The 23,006-nt window shown below is 42.8% G+C and overlaps 2 protein-coding genes and 1 pseudogene across 2 annotated transcripts; 2 read left to right on the top strand and 1 right to left on the bottom strand.

The window, feature by feature from the left end:
- Positions 1-889: 889 nt before the first annotated feature.
- On the top strand, positions 890-9,562 carry ephx1 (epoxide hydrolase 1, microsomal (xenobiotic)). The gene is made up of 9 exons (XM_085245837.1): positions 890-1,110; positions 4,615-4,806; positions 4,913-5,093; positions 5,166-5,384; positions 6,163-6,292; positions 6,506-6,720; positions 6,901-7,009; positions 7,426-7,548; positions 7,750-9,562. The coding sequence occupies exons 2-9, from the start codon at positions 4,624-4,626 to the stop codon at positions 7,958-7,960; spliced, it is 1,371 nt and encodes a 456-aa protein (XP_085101963.1). The 5' UTR covers positions 890-1,110; positions 4,615-4,623; the 3' UTR covers positions 7,961-9,562.
- A 128-nt stretch (positions 9,563-9,690) lies between these two features.
- On the top strand, positions 9,691-13,915 carry tcf23 (transcription factor 23). Its single transcript, XM_085245838.1, has 4 exons — positions 9,691-11,827; positions 12,456-12,611; positions 12,739-12,900; positions 13,363-13,915. Exons 1-4 carry the CDS (start codon positions 11,660-11,662, stop codon positions 13,489-13,491), a joined length of 615 nt encoding a protein of 204 aa, XP_085101964.1. The 5' UTR covers positions 9,691-11,659; the 3' UTR covers positions 13,492-13,915.
- A 3,349-nt stretch (positions 13,916-17,264) lies between these two features.
- Positions 17,265-20,082, bottom strand: LOC146558619 (uncharacterized; annotated as a pseudogene).
- Between the last annotated feature and the right edge of the window lie 2,924 nt (positions 20,083-23,006).

The raw sequence follows: 23,006 nt of genomic DNA, 5'->3' as shown, positions 1-23,006 counted from the left end.
CAATATTAACAGAAATGTTGGTGGCTGGCTTTAATGAGACATAAGTGAGTGTCTCTCTCCCAGAACAGACTGGACAGGAAGGTGTTTCAGCCTTGCTCCATATCGGGAGGTTTGTATGGCTGGGTGAGATGTCACATACAGCTTGGATTAGACATTTGACGTCCTAGGGCTCTGCATTGGATATCTGTCCAAGTGAGCCTTCTTTTTTTTTTTTTTTTTTTCTTCACCTGTCCCGTTTGGTTCTTTTGCCATCACAATTATTGTCTAAAGGCAAAGAAAGATTCCCAACGGATTTACTTTACCAAATGGACCATCCCAGCCTTGCCGTATTGGTCTATTTGATTCACCTTTGTTTTAATTTTTTATTTTATTTTCACTTGCTACTCACAGGACAGACATGACTGAGGGAAAGAAAAGGGAGAAAGAAAAACAGCGGGGAAGAGGAACGGTGATAAAGGGCAAAAAAACAAAAACTAACAAACCGTGAGCCTTCATTTTATTGGATTCTCCCATTTAATCCAAGCTCCCTGCCCCCTCATGCCTGCCATCTTCTGGGGAAGAGATGAGAAAAGATGAGAGCCCTAGAACTTGTTATATTGAGACACCGGAAGGCTCCACTGTCCTGATCACAGACAAGAATTGCCTTGAATGGAATTAAAATGTCATTTAATTTCAGTTTTGAAAGCACGAATTATTCCTGTTGTGCAGCAAAGTGGGAACATTGTTTCAGTTGACTATCATAACCCCGGATTCCATTTCCCCCTGCTTTTTATTTCCCAACCAATTTAAAAACATTTTCCCCATAAAATACTACAACTCCCATGATCCCTTCCTGATATCCCCACATGCATTTGGTTTCTAGGACAAAAGTCAGTTCTTGCCTGCTCCCGCTTCGTGCTGTTGCTGCGTTCAGCTCTGGTTCAGTTCAGGGACACAAGGGCGGGGAAAAAACGCTGGTTTCGCAGTGGAGCAGAAAAGCGCCGCCAGCAGCGAGCAGCCTTCTGGACCGGACCTTTAATAGTAAAACTGCGAAGAGCTATGTTACTTTTCCTGACTGCTGAATTGTTTTGATTTTATGAGCAGAAGAAGAAGCGACCAACAACCTAAAAGGTACGGCCACCTCGCATACCTCCAGTAAAGAGCTCGACGAGATTAACTTTGACATAAATAGTGCGTGGGAAAGCTCCCACTGTGTCGTCAGTTTTTGTTAGTGACTTATAGCTTTATGATAATACCTGTGAGCAAAATATCAAATATCATATATAAACAAGTTGTATCATTTATTTTGTTTATCTATTTTTAAAAATATTAAAAAATAGTCATTAATCTGTGTTCGTAGCTTGACCACACTGTAGCGTTTTTGGATGGATCTAGAGCGGCAGATGCATTTCTGGCTGCAGTGTTCGTGTGAATGGGGCAGTTTGTTCGAGAAAACAGACCTATTTCATTTGACTAAAAGGGCTAACAGCCACCAGGGATGCTGAACTTTATACAGTGTATCCTCTTTGAATGAATACACACGCAAACAGGGTCTCAGTCCAGACTTTTCCACCAGTGGATTGCAGTCTGGCCCGTGTTAGCTGCCACTGATGTGTCCGGTAGTGGTGGGCGGATCGATCCAAATATCGATAGTATCGATCCCAAGTCGGCATTGGTATCGGATCGATACTAGCCTGGTGATATCGATTCTTTACTTTGAGTTCTGCTCACTTACAACGCTGTGCTTTCGGCAAAAACTAAACAACCAGGTCGCTGGACTCACCGCTCCTGTGTCAGCGGAGAGCAGGCACACTTTGCTCCCTCTCCCCCACTCTTATGTTTCGGTGTTGCACTGACACGTGATGTGACTTAGACACTTTGGGGGTTGTTAAGTTGTTTACATATTAATTATATTTTTTGTTTTTGTTGTTGAGAATTTTAATTGTAATTTTTGTATTAGTTTAACAACAGTATTTGTTTTAATTTGTTTACTGGTTTGCGTGCACTTAAGATTAAAAAAAAAAAAGATCGCCACCACGGCAGACCCGATGGCATTTTCATGCTTCGCAGCATCATTTATTCTTACAATAATCACACGGTTGTTGTAACAGTACATTCAACGGCTTCAGCTCTCCCGCTAGCAGCCGTACACATCACCACCACCAAACCTGCAGCAGCATCGCAGAACATGCCCTGCCACATACCCTCCTCGCCCACTTCACCTCACCCCGCGAGCAGGCGAGGGAATTGGCCCGGACCATCGGCGCCCCATGCCCCAGCCCAGCGACGGGGAAGTGTCCACTCTGGCGGTCGCCCGCGCCTCCAGCGGAAGCCCCGGAGCTGACCTGATGACCACCCATGACAAGCAGCAGCGGCGCCGCAGCAGGCGTGGCAGGACCCCCGCGCACCTCGACCTCTGTCACCAGCTAGGCAGGTCCCGCTGGCGCGCCAGCCTCCTGCTCACCCCTAGCCGCGCGCTGTCCACACGGTTGCTGTAACAGTAGCCTACATTCAATGGCTGCAGCCCTCCTGCTGCCAGCTGTACACATCAACACCAAAAACAACAACAGCACAAGCAGCGCACAGGTTTTAAGCCGGCGAGGCATCATTGTAGATGCAGTGAAGGTGAGTCCATCTCACCTGCAGCAGCATCGCAGACCACGAGCTGCCACAATAATAAAACGTTTTTTATTTAATTATAAATAAATTATTTATCCTAATTATGTCCTGGGTTTTAACTAATTAGTAATACCAAAGGAAACATCACAAAAAACACTTAAGGTTATGAAAATTAATTGCGATTTAGCAATTCAATGAGCCATACACCTTATTTATTGAAAAGTATCGGTATTGGTATCGGCGATACTGGCCCGAATTTACTTGGTATAGGATCGATACCAAAATATGCAGTATCGCACACCACTAAGTGAAGATCTTTCAAAGTTCTGTGGACATTTTCTGCTGTTTTGTGTTAAACCACTGTAAATGGAGTTAATTGCCAAAAAAGACACCTAATTTGGCAAAGAGCAATTTTAAATGGCATCATTAGCACATTGTTCCCAGCATCTTGTTCAAAAGACACATAATTTATTCCCATTTCTTCAGTTAAATCTATAAAAATTGTCAACGATGCCACAGTTGACAGACATAGTATTTTTCCACCAACAAGGTGATTCCTAAAGAGCTACAAGTCTTGGCACATGTGCACTTAGTCCTTTAAAAAATCTGAGGAAACTGGATAAGTATACAATAAAATAAGAAGTCACAAGACACTCTACAGTAGGTAAGAGGTATCTGAAAATCGTGCTCATAGTAAGTAAATCTAGCAAAGACCTGAGACAGGACCTGAGAGATGAGAGATGCATCTGGGCCTTCAGTTGATCCATCTATTGTTTACTGAAGCCTCATCAGAACTGGTCTCATTAGAAGGGCGGCTGTCATACAGCCATTCTTAAGAAAAGGAAAAAGGGAGAAAAGGCTGAGGTATGCTAATTTGCACATGAACAAATCAACGCACCCACTTCCAATTTTCCTTGAAAAATATAAGGATCCATATTGTTAGAGAACTCGGCTGTCAAACTCCTAAAGTTTGCAGATGACACCACTGTCATTGGCCTCATTCAAGATGGTGATGAGTCTGCATACCGGCAAGAAGTTGAGCGGCTGGTACTCTGGTGCAGTCAGCACAATCTGGAGCTGAACACTCTTAAGACTGTAGAGATGACAGTGGACTTCAGGAGACATCCCTCAACTCTGCTCCCCCTCACCATATCAGACAGCCCTGTGTCAACTGTGAAGACCTTCAAGTTCCTGGGTACAACCATCTCCCAGGACCTGAAGTGGGAGACCAACATCAACTCCATCCTCAAAAAGACCCAGCAGAGGATGTACTTCCTGAGACAACTGGGGAAGTACAGTCTCCCACAGGAGCTGCTGATCCAGTTCTACACTGCAGTCATTGAGTCTGTCCTGTGCTCCTCCATCACAGTCTGGTATGGTGCAGCCACTAAACAGGACAGGAGCAGACTGCAGCGGACTGTAAGGGCAGCAGAAAGGATGCTGCATCCTTTACCCACCCCTGTTGCTTGTCATGTGTTTCTTTGGTGTATTAAGAGTTTTTTCATGTGCTTTGTGCAGAGGTGTTTTTTTTTTTCTGTTCTCAAACTGATCTCCCTGTTGGAGCTCAGTCTGGGGGGAGTTATTTTTTTCTCCTTATCTTTCCTCATGTGGTGCATTTTCCATTGTTATACCTCTCTGACCTGTCTTTCCCATGTGATGTTTTGTGTAATGTATGTATGGTTGGAGGGTAAGATGGTGCCGCCATTGCATGCAATAGGTCGGCAGCCTTATGAAATTTCCCCTTGTGGGACTAATAAAGGTATATCAATTCAATTCAATTCAAAATAAGAGTAAGGGGGTTGTGCAGTAGTAAATTGATCACATTTTTAACGTGGATGGATGCAAACTACTTCTTTTTAAAAAAGAATTATCTATTTTTGGACAAAGTGACAAAATACAGGTACAGCATAGTACAGTCTATAGATGACAGATTCATGGCTACTACCTTAAATGATGCCTGGGTGTAGATGTTGTTTCATTTTTTTCCTCTGTCCTGTCTGTCATTCATTCTTGCAGACTCTCATCATGTTCACAGAGGTCCTACTTGCTCTGGTGATTGGTGGACTGATCTACTTCCTGGTTCAGAGGAGTAAGAATCAGGTCCTAACAACAGAGGATGGCTGGTGGGGTTCTGGAGCACCCCGTGATGCTGGGGAGGACGACACTATCCGCTCCTTCAGGGTAACCACCAGCGATCAAGAGCTGGAGGTTAGTTTTCCTCTCAGTTGGTCACACAGGATAGATGGTGCATTTGCTGCTGAGAAATTCCACCTCGCACAAATAGACTTGTACATCTTCTCTTATTTCTTGTCAGGACCTCTACAGGAGGATTGATCTGACTCGTCCTTTTCCCTCACTGGAGGACAGCCAGTTTAATTATGGCTTCAACTCGCAGTACCTGCAGAAGGTGGTGTCTTACTGGAGAAATGAGTTTGACTGGAGGAAGCAGGTCGACAAGCTCAACCAGTACCCTCACTTCAAAACCAAGATTGAGGGTGAGACTAAGCTGCCACATTCATGAAGAAGAATACTGTTGGTTGTCTCTAACCTGTTAAAAATCTGTCCAGGCATTGATATCCATTACCTGCATGTGAAACCCAAAAAGGTGCCAGAAGGGACGAGTGCTGTTCCACTGATTATGGTCCATGGCTGGCCTGGCTCCTTCTATGAGTTCTATGGATTGATCCCTCTGCTCACAGACCTGTCAAACCCACACAACCTCGTGTTTGAGGTGGTGTGTCCCTCCATTCCAGGGTATGGCTTCTCTGAAGCACCACATAAGAAAGGTGAGCCTGGGATTTCTTTACTTTGGCCACATCCCATCATCACTGTTGTAACAGTATGACTAGAGTCTTTTATCATGGTCAAAGACTTTAAAATAACCATATTTGTTGAAGGGGAAATAAAAAAAACTACCCTGCACCCAACTTGTTAATACAAGTTGGGTGCAGGGTAGTATTTTTGTTAATTGGTAAACCCTAAGCAGTCACAAAGTGTACAAAGGACATTAAATACACAAAACAGCGTAAATCCAGGTTGACCCTAATAAGCTAAGTAAGAAAGAAGGGACCTTCATCATCTACCTATCCCAGACCCTGGAGAGGTCGCAGAGTGAAAAAATAAGAAATCAGAAATCAGGCACTTTTTCATATGTGCACACATGCACTTTTTATAAATGAGCAACATAATTAGCTGCTTCTCCACTATGTCTCTCAACTGTAGTGGTTGGACTGCAGATGGTGGCAGCAGTACTCGCCAATTTTAGTGTAGTGCCTCGTGAACCTCTTGCACAGCTAGATTGGAGTTGCCCTTTAGCTCACAGCTGAGCTCCAGATGTTAAATGTTGCAGTTGGTCTGACTGTAAGGATGAGATCCTCTCAGCTGATTCATATCAGTTATCACGATTAGATCAGAGAGACCTGGCCAGTGAGCCAGCTGGTAGAGAAAACAGGATGGTCAGTGGTTAGCAGCACTAAAATAAATGTTGGAATTCACCGTTAGTAAAGTCAGTGTGAAGGAAATGCAAGAATGCTGCGTTTTCTAACTCTGCCTCCATGTGAACAGGTTTTGATTCGGTATGCGCGGCTCGTATCTTCCACAAACTGATGAAGCGTCTGGGTTTCCAGCAGTACTACACTCACGCTGGAGACTGGGGCTGGTTGGTCACCACCAACATGGCTCAGCTGGAACCCAAGTATGTGATACAAGAGCTACACCAAATGTACTGGGTATAAATGACGTCTTATTGAGAAATATTACACCAAATTCTGAGCATGGCGATAGTTTTCTGTAGTATACTTGTTCAAAGAACAGTAGACCTCTGTGAGGCATGCAAACATTTTTGTATTTCTGGACATCTTTTTTGTAAGCAGTTTTTTGTTGTTTTTTTTTTTTGCTTCGCCCCCAGAACTGTCAAAGGCTTGCATTTGAACTTTGCCCCGCCCTCAAAGCCAGGGCTGTCCATGGCTTTGTCCATGATGCTTGGCCGGCACTTCCCTAAGCTGTTTGGCTTCACTGACTTTGATATTCAGCGATTATTTCCCTGCATGGAGAAACTGGTGGTAGAATCCATCAAAGAGACTGGCTACATGCATATCCAGGCCACCAAGCCTGACACTGTGGGTAAGAACTTGGAGAAGATGGTTTCAAGCAGCATAACCCAGTTCAAGTCTGACTGGGGAGCTTGGTTGCATTTTCCTTTACTTAATATACTTCTAATCTCCCTTCAAATTATTTTATTTGCTCAAGATTCCTAAAATATTTTGTGTACATTGAATTATATTTTACTTTCTGACCCTTGAGGTCGAGGGCTGAATGACTCTCCAGTGGGTCTAGCTGCCTACATTCTGGAGAAGTTCTCCACATGGACGAGCCATGACTTCAGGAACCTGGATGACGGAGGACTCACACGGTGAATACAGCCGAATATTAGAATATGTCCCACTAATATTAGTGGAACCCCACCCCAACTGGTGGGAGCAGATGGTTGCCCCTCACCTGAGCCTGGTTGTGCTGGAGTTTTCTTCCTGTTAAAAGGGAGCTTTTCCTTCCCACTGTTGCCAAAGTGCTTGCTCATAGGGGGTCGTCTGATTGTTGGCGTTTTCTCTGTATGTATTATTGTAGGGTCTACCTTACAAAATAAAGCACCTTGAGGCGACTGGTGTTGTGATTTGGTGCTGTATAAATAAAATTGGATTGAAGGTTATAAGAAGTTGTGAACTTGAGTAGTAGCATGCGTATTAGCAGTGCTGTCTATTCTGAAATAGGCTTGTTTCCTTAGTTTTTCAGTTGTCAGTAGTCTTATATCAGTGGGGTCATGTGTTGCAGAAAGTTCTCTCTAGATGACCTGCTGACAAACGTCATGATCTATTGGACCTCTGGCTGCATTATCTCCTCCATGAGGTTCTACAAGGAAAACTTTGGCCAAGGTCTTGATGCTCCACATGCAAAGTAAGTGAGAACAAATGCCAAATTCCCATAAAGCACATCAGCAACATCTTATTGGTTGAAAGGTGTTTGTTGTTAACAGTCTTTAACAGCTCTGTGCCACCCAACTTTGTCATTTAAAAACCTAATTTTGAAATATTCAGAATGACTTACTTGTTTAGTAAAATCTAATGCTGATTCACAACTGTCACCGTCTCCTCCCAGGATACCAGTCTATGTCCCCACGGGTTTCGCCTGCTTCCCCAACGAGTTGATGCACACGCCCAGGCTGTGGGTCAAACAGAAGTACCGTAAACTTGTGACCTTTACTCCCATGGACCGCGGTGGTCATTTTGCTGCTATGGAAGAGCCCCAGCTGATGGCAGAGGACATCCAGAAGTTCACAAAGATTGTGGAAGGGAAGGTGAAAGAGTAGAGGGTGGACTGACAAATACAGAAGTATGAATAGACATCAGCTGGGACAAAGTTCTGAGCAGTAAGTGGACATAGTTCATCTAGAATCAGAGTCTAAGCTTTGTATTTCTTATCTGAAGTGGATTCTGTAAGATAGGATAGCTCTCTAAGTGACACTATGATAAAGTCATATACAGTGTTAATGGTGAAATAATGAGTGGTGGCTGAAATTGAAAATTTGTTGAGAGGTTGGGTTACTATGAAAATCACAGCTTGTTTTCAATCTACTGTTTAGAATTTAAGGCTACACCTTTCATTCTTAAACTTGCAGTTTATTTTTATGAAATTTATGGAAAAGTTGGATGTAGTCTCTGGTGAAAACTAGAGCTTAAACCTGCATTCTTGCTAAAGGCCAGCAGGGGGTGGCAAATCTGATTAAAGAAATGATCCTGGTTGTATAGAAGTCTATGGAAAAACCGCACAGCTTGTCACTTGATACATGCACTCAGTAAAAACTTTACTGATAGGCTTTTGGTGTCAACTGAAGGTTTCATGTCTTGTTAAATATAAAATGATAGCATCTTTGCATTCTCTTTGATCTACTTGGAGTAAAGTAGGTAACAAAACAAGGTAAAATCGCACAGCTGCAATAATGATTGTGCAGAGTCTCTCAGTTTCTCAGTCAGATTTACCCTGCCCCATGATGTCTGGTTTAAAAACACCAAGATGGCAATAGTTGCGAGGTTGAAGTCAAGGTTTAAAATAGCTACAAAGTAGTGGGTGATGTGACAGTGGTTGGATCCATCTTTAATGTCTGTGATGTCTCAGTCGTCCAGGTCATCGTAGTCTAAGGAGCTTGGAAAGAAAAGCGTCTTTCTGCAACTTCCCACTCCATGAATCCAGGGGTCCGTTCACTAGTTTCTAACTTCCTTACAGCATTTCTCAGCCTCGTAGTTGTTAGAACAGTTTCTAAGCAGCTGCAGATGGGAGGTTAGGGGGCACATGGTGGGATTGTGTTGACAGCATAAACAAGGTGCCAGGCATTCCTCTGACTGATAGCACGAAACCTCTGCACTTAAGCCACAACAATAATAACACTTGATTGCCTTAAAGCTTCAGGTTATGTTTTAATTTTTTTTTTTCAGAGTCATTTAAAACTAACTTGGAAGTTGAAAACCTTTGAAGTCAGACGTCTGTTGCGACATTCCACAACTTCTTACGCAGATGATCCTTTACTGCCTTGGAGTTACTTGCCAGGGTCTGTAACGTGCATCAGATTTACATCTTGTGTCAGTTAGCTTTTGATTGGCGGCAGTTTACCCCACCTTGATGTTGGTGCAAGTTAATTTAAAATATATATTTTACTATCATGACTAGAAATTCCTCATTCGAGGCCTAACAATATAGTGACAGTGCTGCAAAACGAGTTAAATCACAATCAGAGCTCCTGATGTCTCTTTAAGAGTTTCCTTGTATATCTGCTGTTGCCTTTAAAAGTCAATAAAGATGTCAAATTCAGAACAGTAAGTTGCAATTTTGTGTATGTTGCCTTTCCAAAATCACCAGACTGACCTCTGGCTGCATTTTAAACCCAATAAAACTGACGCTGCTTTAAATTTCTGTATTTCAGTTTCAGTTTTTGACTCTCTGACACAGCTCCACTGCTAAAGACTCATTCTGAGAAGTATGTGTAAACTTTACTGTGTGTTTGCACGTTTCTGAAGTTTCTTCTGTGTAGAAATGTACGAAAGCCACAGACCTAAACTGGCTCCCAGTCTGCAGCTCATTTTGCAGTTCTAGGATTCTGTAATTCAGACAATGTTTAAAATGTCCCACATGTCTACACAGTCTGGACGTGTGATAATTCAAGTTGTGGTTGGAAATGGTAGCTAATGGGAGTGTTGGTTACATTACCACTTTGTCCAAAATTAACTTTATTGTAATTGTGCATAAGATTTTATTATTTAACAAGTTGGAGGGCCTTTAAAAAGTTGTTATTCAAGGTGGTCTTTGGTTAAGATGTGAAGCCTGAAAACTGCAACCTGGGATTAAATATTTAACAGTTTGCAAACAAACTCAAAAGTCTGATACCTCCAGATATCAGACTAAATTATATATTTAGTTGTCAACAATGGGAAAAGTAGCCCAGATTGTTTTGTTTTATTCCAAATCCGTGCTTTTTGGCTAACACTGAGCTTCATTGTTTGTTGTAATTATAATTGTGTTCTTCAGTAAGCAACCCAAGTCCAAATGTCTTTGGCTCTAGTGGAATGTTTTTTTTTTTCACAAGTCACTCTGACCTCTTCAGAAAATATTTTAATCTTTCTGTGCTGCCAAAAGGTGTTCCTCCAGCCTCTGTGCATGAGTTTGTGTGTTCAGTATATTTCTTTGTATTGAAACGTTTTATCGTAGTTATAGTGTGTTTGTCTGAGGCCTGTATTCACCAGCTTGAGTGAGTTTCAGCAGAAAGCTTTCTAACTTTTCATTTCCATTCACATCATTTTCTAATGTAAAATGATCAGATTATGTAATCCGCTTTCTTAAACAGTCTTTTGTGTTTGTGGGATCTAATAAGTGAGTTATGCAGATGTGCTTGTCCAGCTTTGCATTATTAAAAAGCTTATCCAGTTCTGAGTTTCAGTAATCCAGACGAGGGCTGAAATGCTCCACATGCCTGCTGTGTCTGTTCTTGCTAACCAGCTTGGGTGACCTTTGCTGCGTGTCACGTGCTTCTCTGTGAGAATAAAACCTTTGAGCAAAAAGCCTCGAAGGCAGATTTTGATTTCAGGCTCAGTTCTCCGTTTCTTACATGGAATAGGAAGCTGAGCCTCACTACTAGGGTTGCCCAAGATTTTGGATTTGACAGCTCTGACTACCTTGCTAATCCTAAACACTTGCTGGTGTGATGTACAGCATTAGCTTGCCACAAAATCAGATTCATGACTGTTCAAGTCAAAAGTACTCCAAGGCCATAAATGTATTTCTCACTGCTCCGTTACATCCCATGTCGCGCTGCCCCAGAATTCTGTTTCCAGCTGTTAGCACAGCTTTGAGGTTCCCAAGGCCCCCACAGTGCCCTGGCTCAGGACACCCTCCCAGAGCAATACTCCCCCAGGCCTGACTGCCTGCCTGCCTGGAACTCTTGGCAACCAAGCAGCCATGGGAGGATCAGGATGACCGGGCGGCTGAGATAAGGACCACATGAAGTTCCCCACATTACCTCACCCGATAAGGAAACGAGCAGAGATTCACGGAAAGCCAGAGTGAGAGAGGGATAGAGACAGAGACGGTCAGACTTGGGAGGATGTCTCTGGGTGGATGGTGATTCGCAGAGAAGCAGCCCTTGTTTAAGGGTCTGGGTGGAACTGGTGTCCCACAGAAGTCTCATGAACTCTCCAGAGGAGCTTGGAGCTGCCCGCAGCGGGAAATCATCTCATTAATAACTTCATGAGATCAGATGAGCATTTCTGCTGTTCTTCACTTAACTAGTCACATCTCATATCCAGATTTGACTTCAAAAATGTGCTCACACTAGATGAAGGGATGACCTCAGATTCTGTTTTCTTTTGGGTCCAGCAAAGTACCTAGGAAAAGAAAGTATCTCTCATAGCAATCTCCAGCACTGGAAAATAAAGCTTCATCCGTCCAATGAAAACACACTGAATGTAATTTAATTTCTCGAGACTTGAAGGGAATCTACTGCAGCACTTTGGCAGCACTCATGGCAGCGAATCCTCTGGAAGGTCTCATGTTGGTTGCAGAAAACCACCGGCTGGTTTCTGGTTGTGCAGCCGAGCCGCAGAGCCGGCAGCCTCTTTCGTCCCAGAGCCCAGCCTCCCCGCATGGACACAAGCTGAGCGTACGCAGCAGTCAGGAGTCCAAGAAGTGGGTGAGTTTGAAATAATGCTCCAGGTTTTTTTTTCCTCTTCTCAAATTCAAACATGACCCTGATTTTGCAGACAAATTATGCAATGCAGTGATTGATCACTTCCAGCAGCTGGTGGGAGAGTGCAAAACCTTTCTTGCATGATATGAAGAATTTCATGAGAACATCTAAAATATGTGTTTATTTAAAGTAGCCAAATATAGTCAGTATTTTTCTCAGCTGTGGCACAGCCTCATGCAATGTGTGGAGGAGCTTCCCTCTTCTGAGGTCTGGTTCAATCAGTTTGTATTAACCGTAGTGACATGGAAACGCAGAGAAACCCAGACAATTAGAGAAGGGCGCTTGGAGAACAAACAAAGTAGTCACTGTGTAACCTTGTTGACTTACATGCGAGCGGCAGCGATCATGTGTGGATGTGTGCTGATGAAATATTTGTGACTGCTTGGGTCTGTCCTGCAGGTTGACCTGTTTTCTTCTCCATTAATGCAGAACTTAAAGAGAGAGCAGCAGTGTTTTGTACACTGTCAGAGCAGCAATAATGCAGTCACAAAATCAGAACGCTTTTGTTTCTTTTAGTAATACTTGATAATCAGTCTGCAGAAATGTCAGGTTCTCGGCGTGCTCTTTGCAGCAGGTACAATCAGTGTGCGGGTCCAGGTCAAACCCCGGTTCTGGTTGTGGGTCCGCGGTCCTGAACAGGGCGCTGAGGGCTCAGCACTCCCCGGAAAACGCAGCCCGAGAGAGGAGCAGAGTACGCAACCTGCGGCAGGCCTTTCACACTCTGCAGGTACAAAACACACACACTTGCCTCAGAGCTGTTACGTTACACTGCACTCTCAGTAGTTCTGCTGTACGCCCGTCTTTGGTGACGGCTGAAAAAGAGGCTGTCACAGCAGCTTCTCCCTTCTTTGCAGGCAGCTCTACCTTCAGTCCCACCTGACACCAAGCTCTCAAAGTTGGATGTTCTGGTTCTGGCTACTAACTACATAGCTCACCTGACAGAGACCCTAGACCAAGGAGGGATGCTAACGGAACACACGGCCTCAAGGCCGGGTGGATACCTGCATCCTGTTAAGGTTAGAAAGTGACAGCTCACTGCCTTCCATGCTATGCCCATTATTGTCTTACTCACATATATTATACAACTTGAAGACTTGCTAATTGGCCATCACTAGTCAATAATCTGTTCACTGTGCCTGCGCAAAATACTTGTAGCTACAGTCGAGTAAAAGAGGTTTTCACAGGATTCTCTGCAGTTCCTAGATGCACCTTTAGCGCTTGTTAAAAAATTCAGGTGTTTGTTAACACAGTACCACGAAGTAAGAGCTATACCTCAGAATCTCCAGGCATCAGTTAGCATGTTAAATGTTAACGTTTGTCTCCATAAGACTGAACAAGTGTGGCTTGTTCACACATTGAGTGTAATGAGCTGTTTCAAATATAGAATGTACAGAATTTCAGAATGTGTAGCTGTTCTTAGATTAAGCCTGTGATCAGACGTCCAGCATGACTCTGGATAAATGTGTGTCTCTTCTCAGAAATGGCCCATGCGTTCTCTGCTCTACTGTGGGAGTGTGGGAGAGCTGCTGTCAGCCAGTCAGATGACTCCACCTGGACAGGACAGGACACACCCACTGAGCCCTACCTTAGAAGGAGACGATGAGTGAAAGCCTGTTTTATGCTGTTTTATATCTTTAATCGTAACCAGCTATTGGTAGCAAAGGAGACATCAAAAGACACTCATGTGCAGAGATGGGCAAATTTCAAAGGATGTGGTGCACCGCTGCTGACGTGGGCTTAAAGACGAGCAAGGCAGACATTTTTATGTTACATATAAACAATGATGTTTTTGTCAAATTACTTTTTTTTAATCTAAATGCGGAAGTTAAATGAACTTTAATGAACCTGCAGCTAAGTTTTTACTTTCTGGTGTTGGATTTCTTTCTTTTAAATTAAATGTGGTCATGTGTCTTAAACAGAAAATAAAATGTGTTTGTGGAAAAAAAATCATATTCTCCCTGCAAGGAAGAGTCACCTGTTTGCTTTTTTTTTTTTCTTTTTAAAAAAAATAAAGTCTACGTTTGTGAGGTTTTCCTACTTTATTATTTGAATGTGTGTGTGTGCGTGGGGGGGGGGGGGGGTCTGATCACTGAGTGTTCATTACAGCAGTGCCACAGAATGTAACCGTTTACTTGCACTAGGACAGCAGCGACTCTTAACGGTTCACGCAGGTTCAATAATGTGTAGCGTAAGACCTCCTATACAACTCATCCCATCCATGCTCGACCTACCCCAGATGATCTCCTTGTAACATAAAAACACAGCGATTGTAATTATCAGAAATCACTCCAGAATAGCTCTGTGGTGTTTTTGAGCCTGTAGAGTTACTGAGCAGTAAAGTGAATATCACTCAAAATGTCCAGAGTGCCACCAGACCCCCACCAGCAGCTTGTTCACCGACCTTCCATCCCTCAACTTTTAAGTTTTAAGAGTTCTTAAGACTGCAGTAAACAGTAACGATGGAAAAGGATCCAGGTTGAATAGAAGTGAAATAAAGTTCTATTTATTATATGTTTTTGCTACAAAAATCACATGAATTCACTTTTATTTCTCCCCACCCCTATCCAGCTGCCCCACCAGTGAGGCCCACCCACAGTCTGATCGACACAGTTGTACAATACTGCAAAGACAAATCCAACAGTCCTCTGTTCATGTGACGAAATGTGACAACTACCAATTACAGTTTCAAATATAAATAAGTTGTTTCTGGGAAGCTCCTATTTGGAGACTTTAGCAACTGGTGATCTGTTCAGGTTCATGCACAGCTGGACTTACTTCAAACTAAATCATTCCAGTCTGTTGTAAGCAGTGACAAGTGCACTGGGGTCATCACACAGTTAAAAAAAGACGTTTGGTAAGAGAGAAGCAGATGTTGTATATCTGTTTGCGCCTTGAACCCCCCCCCCCCCCCCCCCCCAGAAAAAACAAAACAAAACAAATGCAGCTAAAAAAAGGAAGGTGAAATTTCAGAATCGTTTATGGACGTTTTGGATCTTTTACTCTGGAGATTCAGCATCATATACTCTGTGTGCAATTATAATAACTTTATTTCTGACTAAAACCCAATCGTATGATATCCAAAGACATTCTCCCATTAAAAAAAACAACCTCCCCTGACATTAGTGTGCTGTGATTGAACAACGCTTTGAGATAAAAACACTCCCCACTTTTTTCCCACTCAAGTCATATTTCACTGACTCATATTTGTGCTGAATGATCACGATGTCATTTTAAAAATAAGAACCTGAACCAGTAAGTCACGTGGATATGTTTGTCGGGTGTAGTACAGATGGGAGACAAGACTAACTGGAAGCGTCTCCCCCTTGAACAAAATGGGCTCAGCTCCACAAGCAACAGCCCAACGTTCAAGGCTACTTCTATAAATCTGTCTGGGGCTGGCTGGGGGGGGGGGGTCTCCTCGATTTCCCATGTGTAGCGATGACTAATTTGGAGCTGCCGCATTCTGACTACTACATCAGAGGTTATAGAGGGGCAAGCTGGACTATTTGGTAAAGCAACAACAACGTGAGTCTGTGAGTGTGCAAAAAAGTCAAAAAACAAACTCAAACCCTTGAAATGTTTTATTTAAGTTAGCCTGGAAACAGTGAATAATGACATGCTCATGCTGTTGTAGGAAAGTTTTTCTATCAACCGACATCAACACTTCCTTTTCTCTTTAAAGGACATGGACCACAGCTCTGAAAATGTCAAAAGTCTAATTTTATAAGTTTTTTTTTTTTAAACCCACTGTTAACTTGTTTGATGCATGATGTAGTTTATTTAATTTTTTTGTAAAAAATAAATAAAGGCTAAAGTTTTTAGCCTTTATTGGTGCAGGATAATAGAAAGAAGAGCGCGAGCTCAAAGGAAGACCAGGGGAAGACACACAGCAAGTGAGCCTCTGCATTAGCCTTACAACCTGTGGCTCAACCCAGTGAGTTGAACCAAGACCTCCACAATGTCATTTCCACCTGAACTTCTTCAACTACTTTCAGGATTTTCACTTCCACTGACCACATCCAAAGTGACCCAACAACATATATCAGTGCTTGCACTTAAATGTCATCTATTTCAGAATTTATATTTTAACCACTGCTTCATTCAATTCAATTCAATTTTATTTATACAGCGCCAAATCACAACAACAGTTGCCTCAAGGCACTTTATACTGTAAGGTATACCCCACAATAATACATGCAGAGAAAAACCCAACAATCACATAACCCCCTATAAGCAAGCACATTGGCGACAGTGGGGAGGAAAAACTCCCTTTTAACAATAAGAATTCTCCGACAGAACCAGGCTCAGGGAGGGGCGGCCATCTGCGGTGACCGGTTCATAACTTCTAAAGTTTCCTAAATGCAGTCTGTTCTAGTTGTTGTTACTCCACCGTGATGGAGGTGTTGTGTTCTAGGCTTGCCTGTCCATAAATATCTTGAGAGAAGTTCTTCACAAAAGTTAAGGGGAAATGTACCAGTTTGCCACCCTTTCTTTCACCAACACCCTGTAAATGTTTGGACATGTAGTAAATAACTTGCTGTAGTTTAAAAAATAAAAAATAAAAAATTGTAATATGTGCAGAAGACTATTTGGCATTATCCCTCAGAAATAAGCAAGGCCTTCCCTGAAAAAACAGCATTTCATTATTATTGAGGCCTTCACAGATGAGCAAGTTACCAGAACCATATGCACTAATAACCCCCATAAAACCATAGGCTTTGAACTGTGCCCTGGCAACGAGCTGGGTGGTCTTTCTCTCCTCTAGCCCGAAGGAGATGCCCATTATTTCCAAAGATGAACTCAGAGTGTAGCTGGTTAGCCCAGAGGACAGTTTTCCTACATCTCTTCAGTCCATTCATCCCTGGCTTTGGGCCTTTTGCAGTGTGTACAAGAAATTGCCTCTGTAATTTGATTCTTTTTTAGACTACGTGCTGTAGATGATGGTGTCCACAGATTGTTTGCTACATTATTATTAAAAAAGGTGAGATGTTCCAACTGCTGTCTTGTTTTTTGCCATCTCTGTCTGACCATTTTAAAAATGTGTTGCTGTTATCAATATCAGAATGAGCGTCAAACTCATAATTAGATTTTTTGGTTTTACAATATTTTCTCTTAAGTATGGACAGATGGGGCTAAAATAATTTTATTGGATTCTGTTCATTTATTATGTGTGAGTTTAGATGGTGTCCCATCTCTTCTGATGGTGGTTTTATCTTAGGTGTACTTAAAGTAATACATACACTGCATCAGAACGCCTACACTCGATGGAACAACTCCATGTACAGGCCAGTGAGAGCCCTTAAAGTACACTCTGTATGTGTGTGTGTGTGTTTGTCCATGCTTCCTTCTAAAGACAGCTATTTATGCCATTGGAAGAGCTTCAACAAAGTGTGTATCCAAAGTGTCTACCCCCTCACCGCCTCATGCTGGGAGATAATAGACATATTTTTACTATCTTGTGCTCATTATGGCCGGTACATGCTGATTACGGGCTCGATTTATGAAGCTCTGAGGCCACACTCCCCTTTACTTTGGCTGGACCTCTGCTGGAACTGTATGGAAGTCCAGGGAGATCACAATGAGCAGGAGGAGGAAGAAGATGAGTGGAGAGGGGGATGATGGAGTAGAAGGGAGGGTAGAGGAGAAGAGTGTGAGAGTAGAGAGAATGGGATAAAAGATAAATACAGAACAAGAACAAAGGACAGGAGAAGAGAGCAAAAAAAAAATGGATAGGAAATAATAAGACAGGGAGATTTGGGGGGGGGGGGTAGTAGAAGAAAAGCATGATGCTCTGCAATTATTCTTTTTTGCTTCAGCGTCTGCTTCTGGATCACATTTGATCAGTCTCAGATAACACAATGCTCAACTCAAAGTTATGCTTACAATTGAGCATAAGTGAATTATCACCAAGCTAAACTTGCAGGATTAATCCTGGATACATGATCTAATAATTAACAGGACATCTTTCATTCTCTTTAATTTTATATTTAACTGTGCTTTTAACTTCCGCAGAGTTTTTCTGCGCTCAAACCAGCGTTCCTCCCTGTCCAGGATGTTACATCCTCATCACTGAAAGAGTGTCGACTGGCCTGTAGGTGTAAATAGACTGCAGAGTCCTGGCCTGAGGAGGTAGCTCTTCTGTGTTGTGCCATCCGCTTCGCCATCCAGAGGTTGTTTGGTTTCCCTGATGTATGAATCCTGGCAATCCTCCTGGCACTTACCAGCGTACACTATGTTACTCTGTTTGTGTCGAGGGACCTGATCCTTGGGGTGGACCAATTTTTGGCGCAACGTGTTTTGGGGTTTAACAGCCACTGAGATGCGGTGTTTGGAAAAAATGCGTCTCAACTGTTCCGATACTCCTGACACGTACGGGATCACTACAGGTTTTCGCTTAGTCAGCGCTGGTCCTTCTCTCCTGGATCGGCTGGAGCTTTCTTTTGGAGCCTTCCCAGCTTTGACAAAAGTCCAGCTGGGATAACCACATTTACTCAGGGCCTTCTTGATGTGCTGTTCTTCTGCTTCCCTGGCCGCTGTGTCTGTGGGGATGGTGTTCGCTCTATGTTGTAGCGTCCTGATGACACCCAGTTTATGCTCCAGTGGATGATGAGAGTCAGACCTTAAATACTGATCCGTATGCGTAGGTTTCCAGTACACATCAACTTTTAGATGTCCCCCATTACTGATGGAAATCTCACAGTCTAAAAAGGCTAACCTGCCACTTTTCATATCCTCCCTGGTGAATTTGATGTGTTGATCCACCGAGTTAATGTGATCCGTGAATTGTGGTACGTCGTGAGATTTGATTTTCACCCAGGTGTCATCCACATACCTGAACCAGTGACTTGGTGATTTTCCAGGGTAGGACAACAGAACCCTTTTTTCCACTTCTTCCATGTACAAATTGGCCACGATGGGTGAAACTGGGGCACACCCATGTTTCTGCCTGTAGTACTGACCCCTGTTTGTGAAGTAGGTTGAACGAAGACACAGTTCCACAAGCAAACACACTTAGTCGATGCTGAGAGTGGTCCTGTTGCTGAGGATGGGGTCATCCTGTAATCTCTTACAAACTACCTCCAACACTTCTGTGACTGGGATGCAAGTGAAGAGAGATGTAACGGCGTACGAAACAATTGTTTCATTTGCCTCCATAATGACATCTCTCACCTTCTCAATGAAATCCAGGGTGTTTGATGTATTTTCATGTACTTTCATGTTTATGTATCTTCAGTAAACCATACAGACTTGGTGTAGATTCCCCTGGGTATAGCCTGTGGTACGAGGTCCGGTCAATAGCATTGTCTCGTTCTAACTGTTTCAGACAATATATCACCCTCTTCCTGTAACCACTTCCTGGGTATTGTTTCAGTAAGTATTTTCATCACTGACCAGTGACAACATTTTCTCATGATAGTCTTTCTGGTTTAGCAATACTGTGCACCCACCCTTGTCTGTCGGAAGGATGATAATGTTGTTGTTATTACTAAGTGATGTGAGTGTCTTCCTCTTCTCCATGCTGATGTTGGATGCTGGGGGCTTTGCATTGCTGAGACAGGCCAAAACCTTTGTCCGTAGTTGCTCTGCTTCCACTTCTGCAATATTGTTGTTTCAAATTGCTGTTTCTGTGGCTGTGATCAGTTCCACTAGCGGGATTTGTCTTGGCGTGACAGCAAAATTCAGCCCTTTAGCAAGGATGTTTTTCTCTGTTTGGGTGAGCTGTCTGTCAGACAAATTCTTCACCCACTTGTTCACATCCTCGGTGTCGCATCCTTCTCTCTTCTGGCCATTGAGGACACTCTCTGTATTTTGCTGTGGTTCCTGACGTACAACAAGTAAGTCAAACTTCCTTTGTTGCCTGGTTTTAGACTTTTTGTGCTGTGCTAGACGAGCCTTCTCAGTGAAATCAAACACCTTTTTAAGAGTACTTTCATCTAGAAGAATCGTAAGTCTTTGTCAGATCCACTCCTCGTGAGATTAAGCAGCTGGTGCTGTGCCCTCTGGAGGATTTTTGTTGCCCGGAAGCCTTTAACTGAAGAGCTCATTTGCAGACTTTTAGGAGTAATCCTGTATTGTCTGCATCTGAGGCTGAATCTCAGGTGGTTTCTGCAATCCACATTCTTACATGCTGTTTGCTCATACTGACGTACAAGCTTTAGGCAGTCCTTGCCAAAGTGGGTTAAAATGTCTTGATGCATTCTCAATCATCCAGGTAAGTAAATCTCCAAAAGATGATTCTGTTCGTCTGGACGTAGCGTTTTCAGGGGGAGAAACGCTTCGTCACTCATTCAAGTGACTTCTTCAGTCTCAGCTGACACTTATGGCCATTGATCAGTGGTCTTTGGTCAGTGGTTGTTGATCAATGATCGTGAGAATTTGCATAATCATGTTGAAGGAACTGACCTCCCAGCCCATTGTTCTTTCAGTGGGCTGGTTTCAGTCATTATGCAAATGTACTGTTTATAAGATTGGCAAAACCTGCAGTCAGCTGAGGTTGAAGAAGTCACTTGGATGAGTGACGAAACATTTCTCCCACTGAAAACGTTACGTCCAGATGAACAGAATCAACTTTTGGAGATGATTCACCTCAGGATCTTCTTGATGCATTCTCAGTTTTTAAGGATAAGCTTAACATTTCTGTCAGTGCTGTTTTTTTCTAGCCACGTACATAAAATGCGATTAGTCAGGATACAGATGTCCTCCCCAGCCACTATATTGAAATGCAGTGGGGGAGCACATCAGCTTCCACAAACTGCAAACTGGGTTTTTTCTACCAAATAACCTCCCAAATTACAGACTGTACCTTTAAGCTGAAAGGCTCAGTAAGGCATGTCAGTAAGTACTGAGAGTATAAGCCTTATCAAACTAAGAGCTGCAGCTAAACTTTATGGCTTAATGAGGCTTAATATCAGCTGAGATAATGAGATCCAGAAAAACGCCTATCACATAGCAATACTTAGACCAGCGGTCCCCAACCCCCGGGCCTCGGACCGGTACCGGGCCGCGAGAGTTGAGGCTCAGGTGTGAAATGTTTGGTTTTCAGGGTTTTTATCGGTTTTCAGCGTTATTTTGTTATCGTTTTTATCGTTAACTCTGTTTTCCTGGGTCTTTTCACATGTGTTATGAATAAATCTGCTTTTTTTCGGTACCGGTACTAGTTTTATTTTGCTGTATTTATCCGCGACACCTTAATAAAGGCCGGTCCATGAAAATATTGTCGGGCATAAACCGGTCTGTGGCGCAAAAAAGGTTGGAGACCGCTGACTTAGACCATGTAATAAGCAACTAAGCCAACACCAGACAACTTAGTAAACCATGAGTCGAAAGCAGGCCAAATCTCCAAGCTTACTCGCATTACACAATAATTTTAGCCAACTACATACGAGCTGCTCTGAACAGAAAGTGTGCCCTGTTCATACTTTGTGTAAGGAGAGTCCTGTGTGTCAGTGTGCCAAGAGACTTTTTTATTGTTGTTTGATGAATCCACACACCAGCAAAGATATGGCATCTTGGAAGAGTTTCCTGGAAGCTGCTGAACTAAAAGAGGCATGCAGCTGCAGAACAACAGGCTATATTTCTTTGTGCCCAGTCTGAGAGAGCTGGAGCTGTAAATTAAAGCTTTTGTTTTTATGTGCAGCCAGTTCCATACCCAAAGGCTGTATCTGTATGTAATTTCATTTCTTTCATACTCAACGCAAATTGTCATGTTCAGCTCTATGAAACAGAACATATGTGCAAAGTTTAGAGATTTCATACTTTTGTTTCACTCAATGTTATAAATGTTCTTTTCAAGATATATTTATTGAGCAGTTCACATTTGTATGACAATGGAATTTACAGAATCAGATAGTAGCTCTGTTATTTTGTATATTTTGTACATTAAGATTACATAGCATAACAAAATATAACAAAACATGACTTAATATGATACAATACCCTCCCACGCGCCCACAACCCCAGTCCCAGCTAGTTTGTCATAATGAGAAGCCAAAAAACTATAACATGGTTATAGCTGCAGAAATGTAGAGGTGCTCAAATTTTACTGAAAGAGGAGAGTCTGTCAGAAAGAGTATCTCATATTTGTTCCACATGTAATGTATTTGCAAGGTCATTAAGCCAGAGCTTTAAAGAGGGTGCATCTCTCTTCTTCCAGCGAGTGAGAATAAGTTTCTTTCCGAAGAATTTGAGACATTGAATCAAAGATGTCGACTCAATATTTTTTAACCTTGGGACAAAAAACAAAACTGTGGCAACATATCTTCAGTTAGGGAGCATTTCTCGCAGGTAGGTTACATAAAATATACCCTGAAGGTCTCTCCTTTCTCTTGAAAAGTGTATACGATGTAAAGCTTTAAATGGAATCAGTGTCTTGCATTGTAGGAGCATTTATGGATATTCTGCAAACCTTCTTCCTCTTGAATGTCTGTGGTTGCGATATCTAATACTTGATACCAAATTCTTCTTCCCATTTAGATTTTGAGCATACATTGTTGATTAAATAAAACCATGCCATTTGTCATATAAATTGTGTCTGGCTCTTCTTGTGGTTCTTATTTTAAACTGTGGCCATTAAAGAAAACAAATTTGCCATCTCTGGAGTAAATGCATGCCTGCAGACTGCTCTACAGCCACCCATAAGCTTACACCACCTGGTATTCCCAGGCGGTCTCTCATTCAAGTACTAACCAGGCCTGACCCTGCTTAGCGTCTGAGATGATGCTCAGGGTGGTATGGCTGAAAACTGGCACATCACATTCGGTCCACACAGACATCCTGGATGAAATGGACTACCTGTGCATACTCTGCAGGTTTCAGGTATCGCCTCATACTACCAGCAGTGACACTGACCATAGCCAAATGCAAAACTCGTGAAAACCACCTGTCCTCCACCTGTAAAACACTTCCTGTTTTGGGGGTTGTGTCTTTGTTGTCCCTCTAGTGCAGCGGTCCCCAACCCCCGGGCCTCGGACCGGTGCCGGGCCGCGAGAGTTGAGGCTCAGGTGTGAAATGTATGGTTTTCAGGGTTTTTATCGGTTTTCAGCGTTATTTTGTTATCGTTTTTATCGTTAACTCTGTTTTCCTGGGTCTTTTCACGTGTGTTATGAATAAATCTGCTTTTTTC

This window comes from Mchenga conophoros, linkage group LG15, assembly GCF_057382185.1.
Source record: "Mchenga conophoros isolate Kocher_MC1m ecotype Shallow Benthic linkage group LG15, M_conophoros_male_GT1.1, whole genome shotgun sequence".
Classification (NCBI taxonomy): Eukaryota; Metazoa; Chordata; class Actinopteri; order Cichliformes; family Cichlidae; genus Mchenga; species Mchenga conophoros.
The sequence above is the reverse complement of the archived record's forward strand: the minus strand, read 5'-3'. Positions and strand labels throughout refer to the sequence as shown.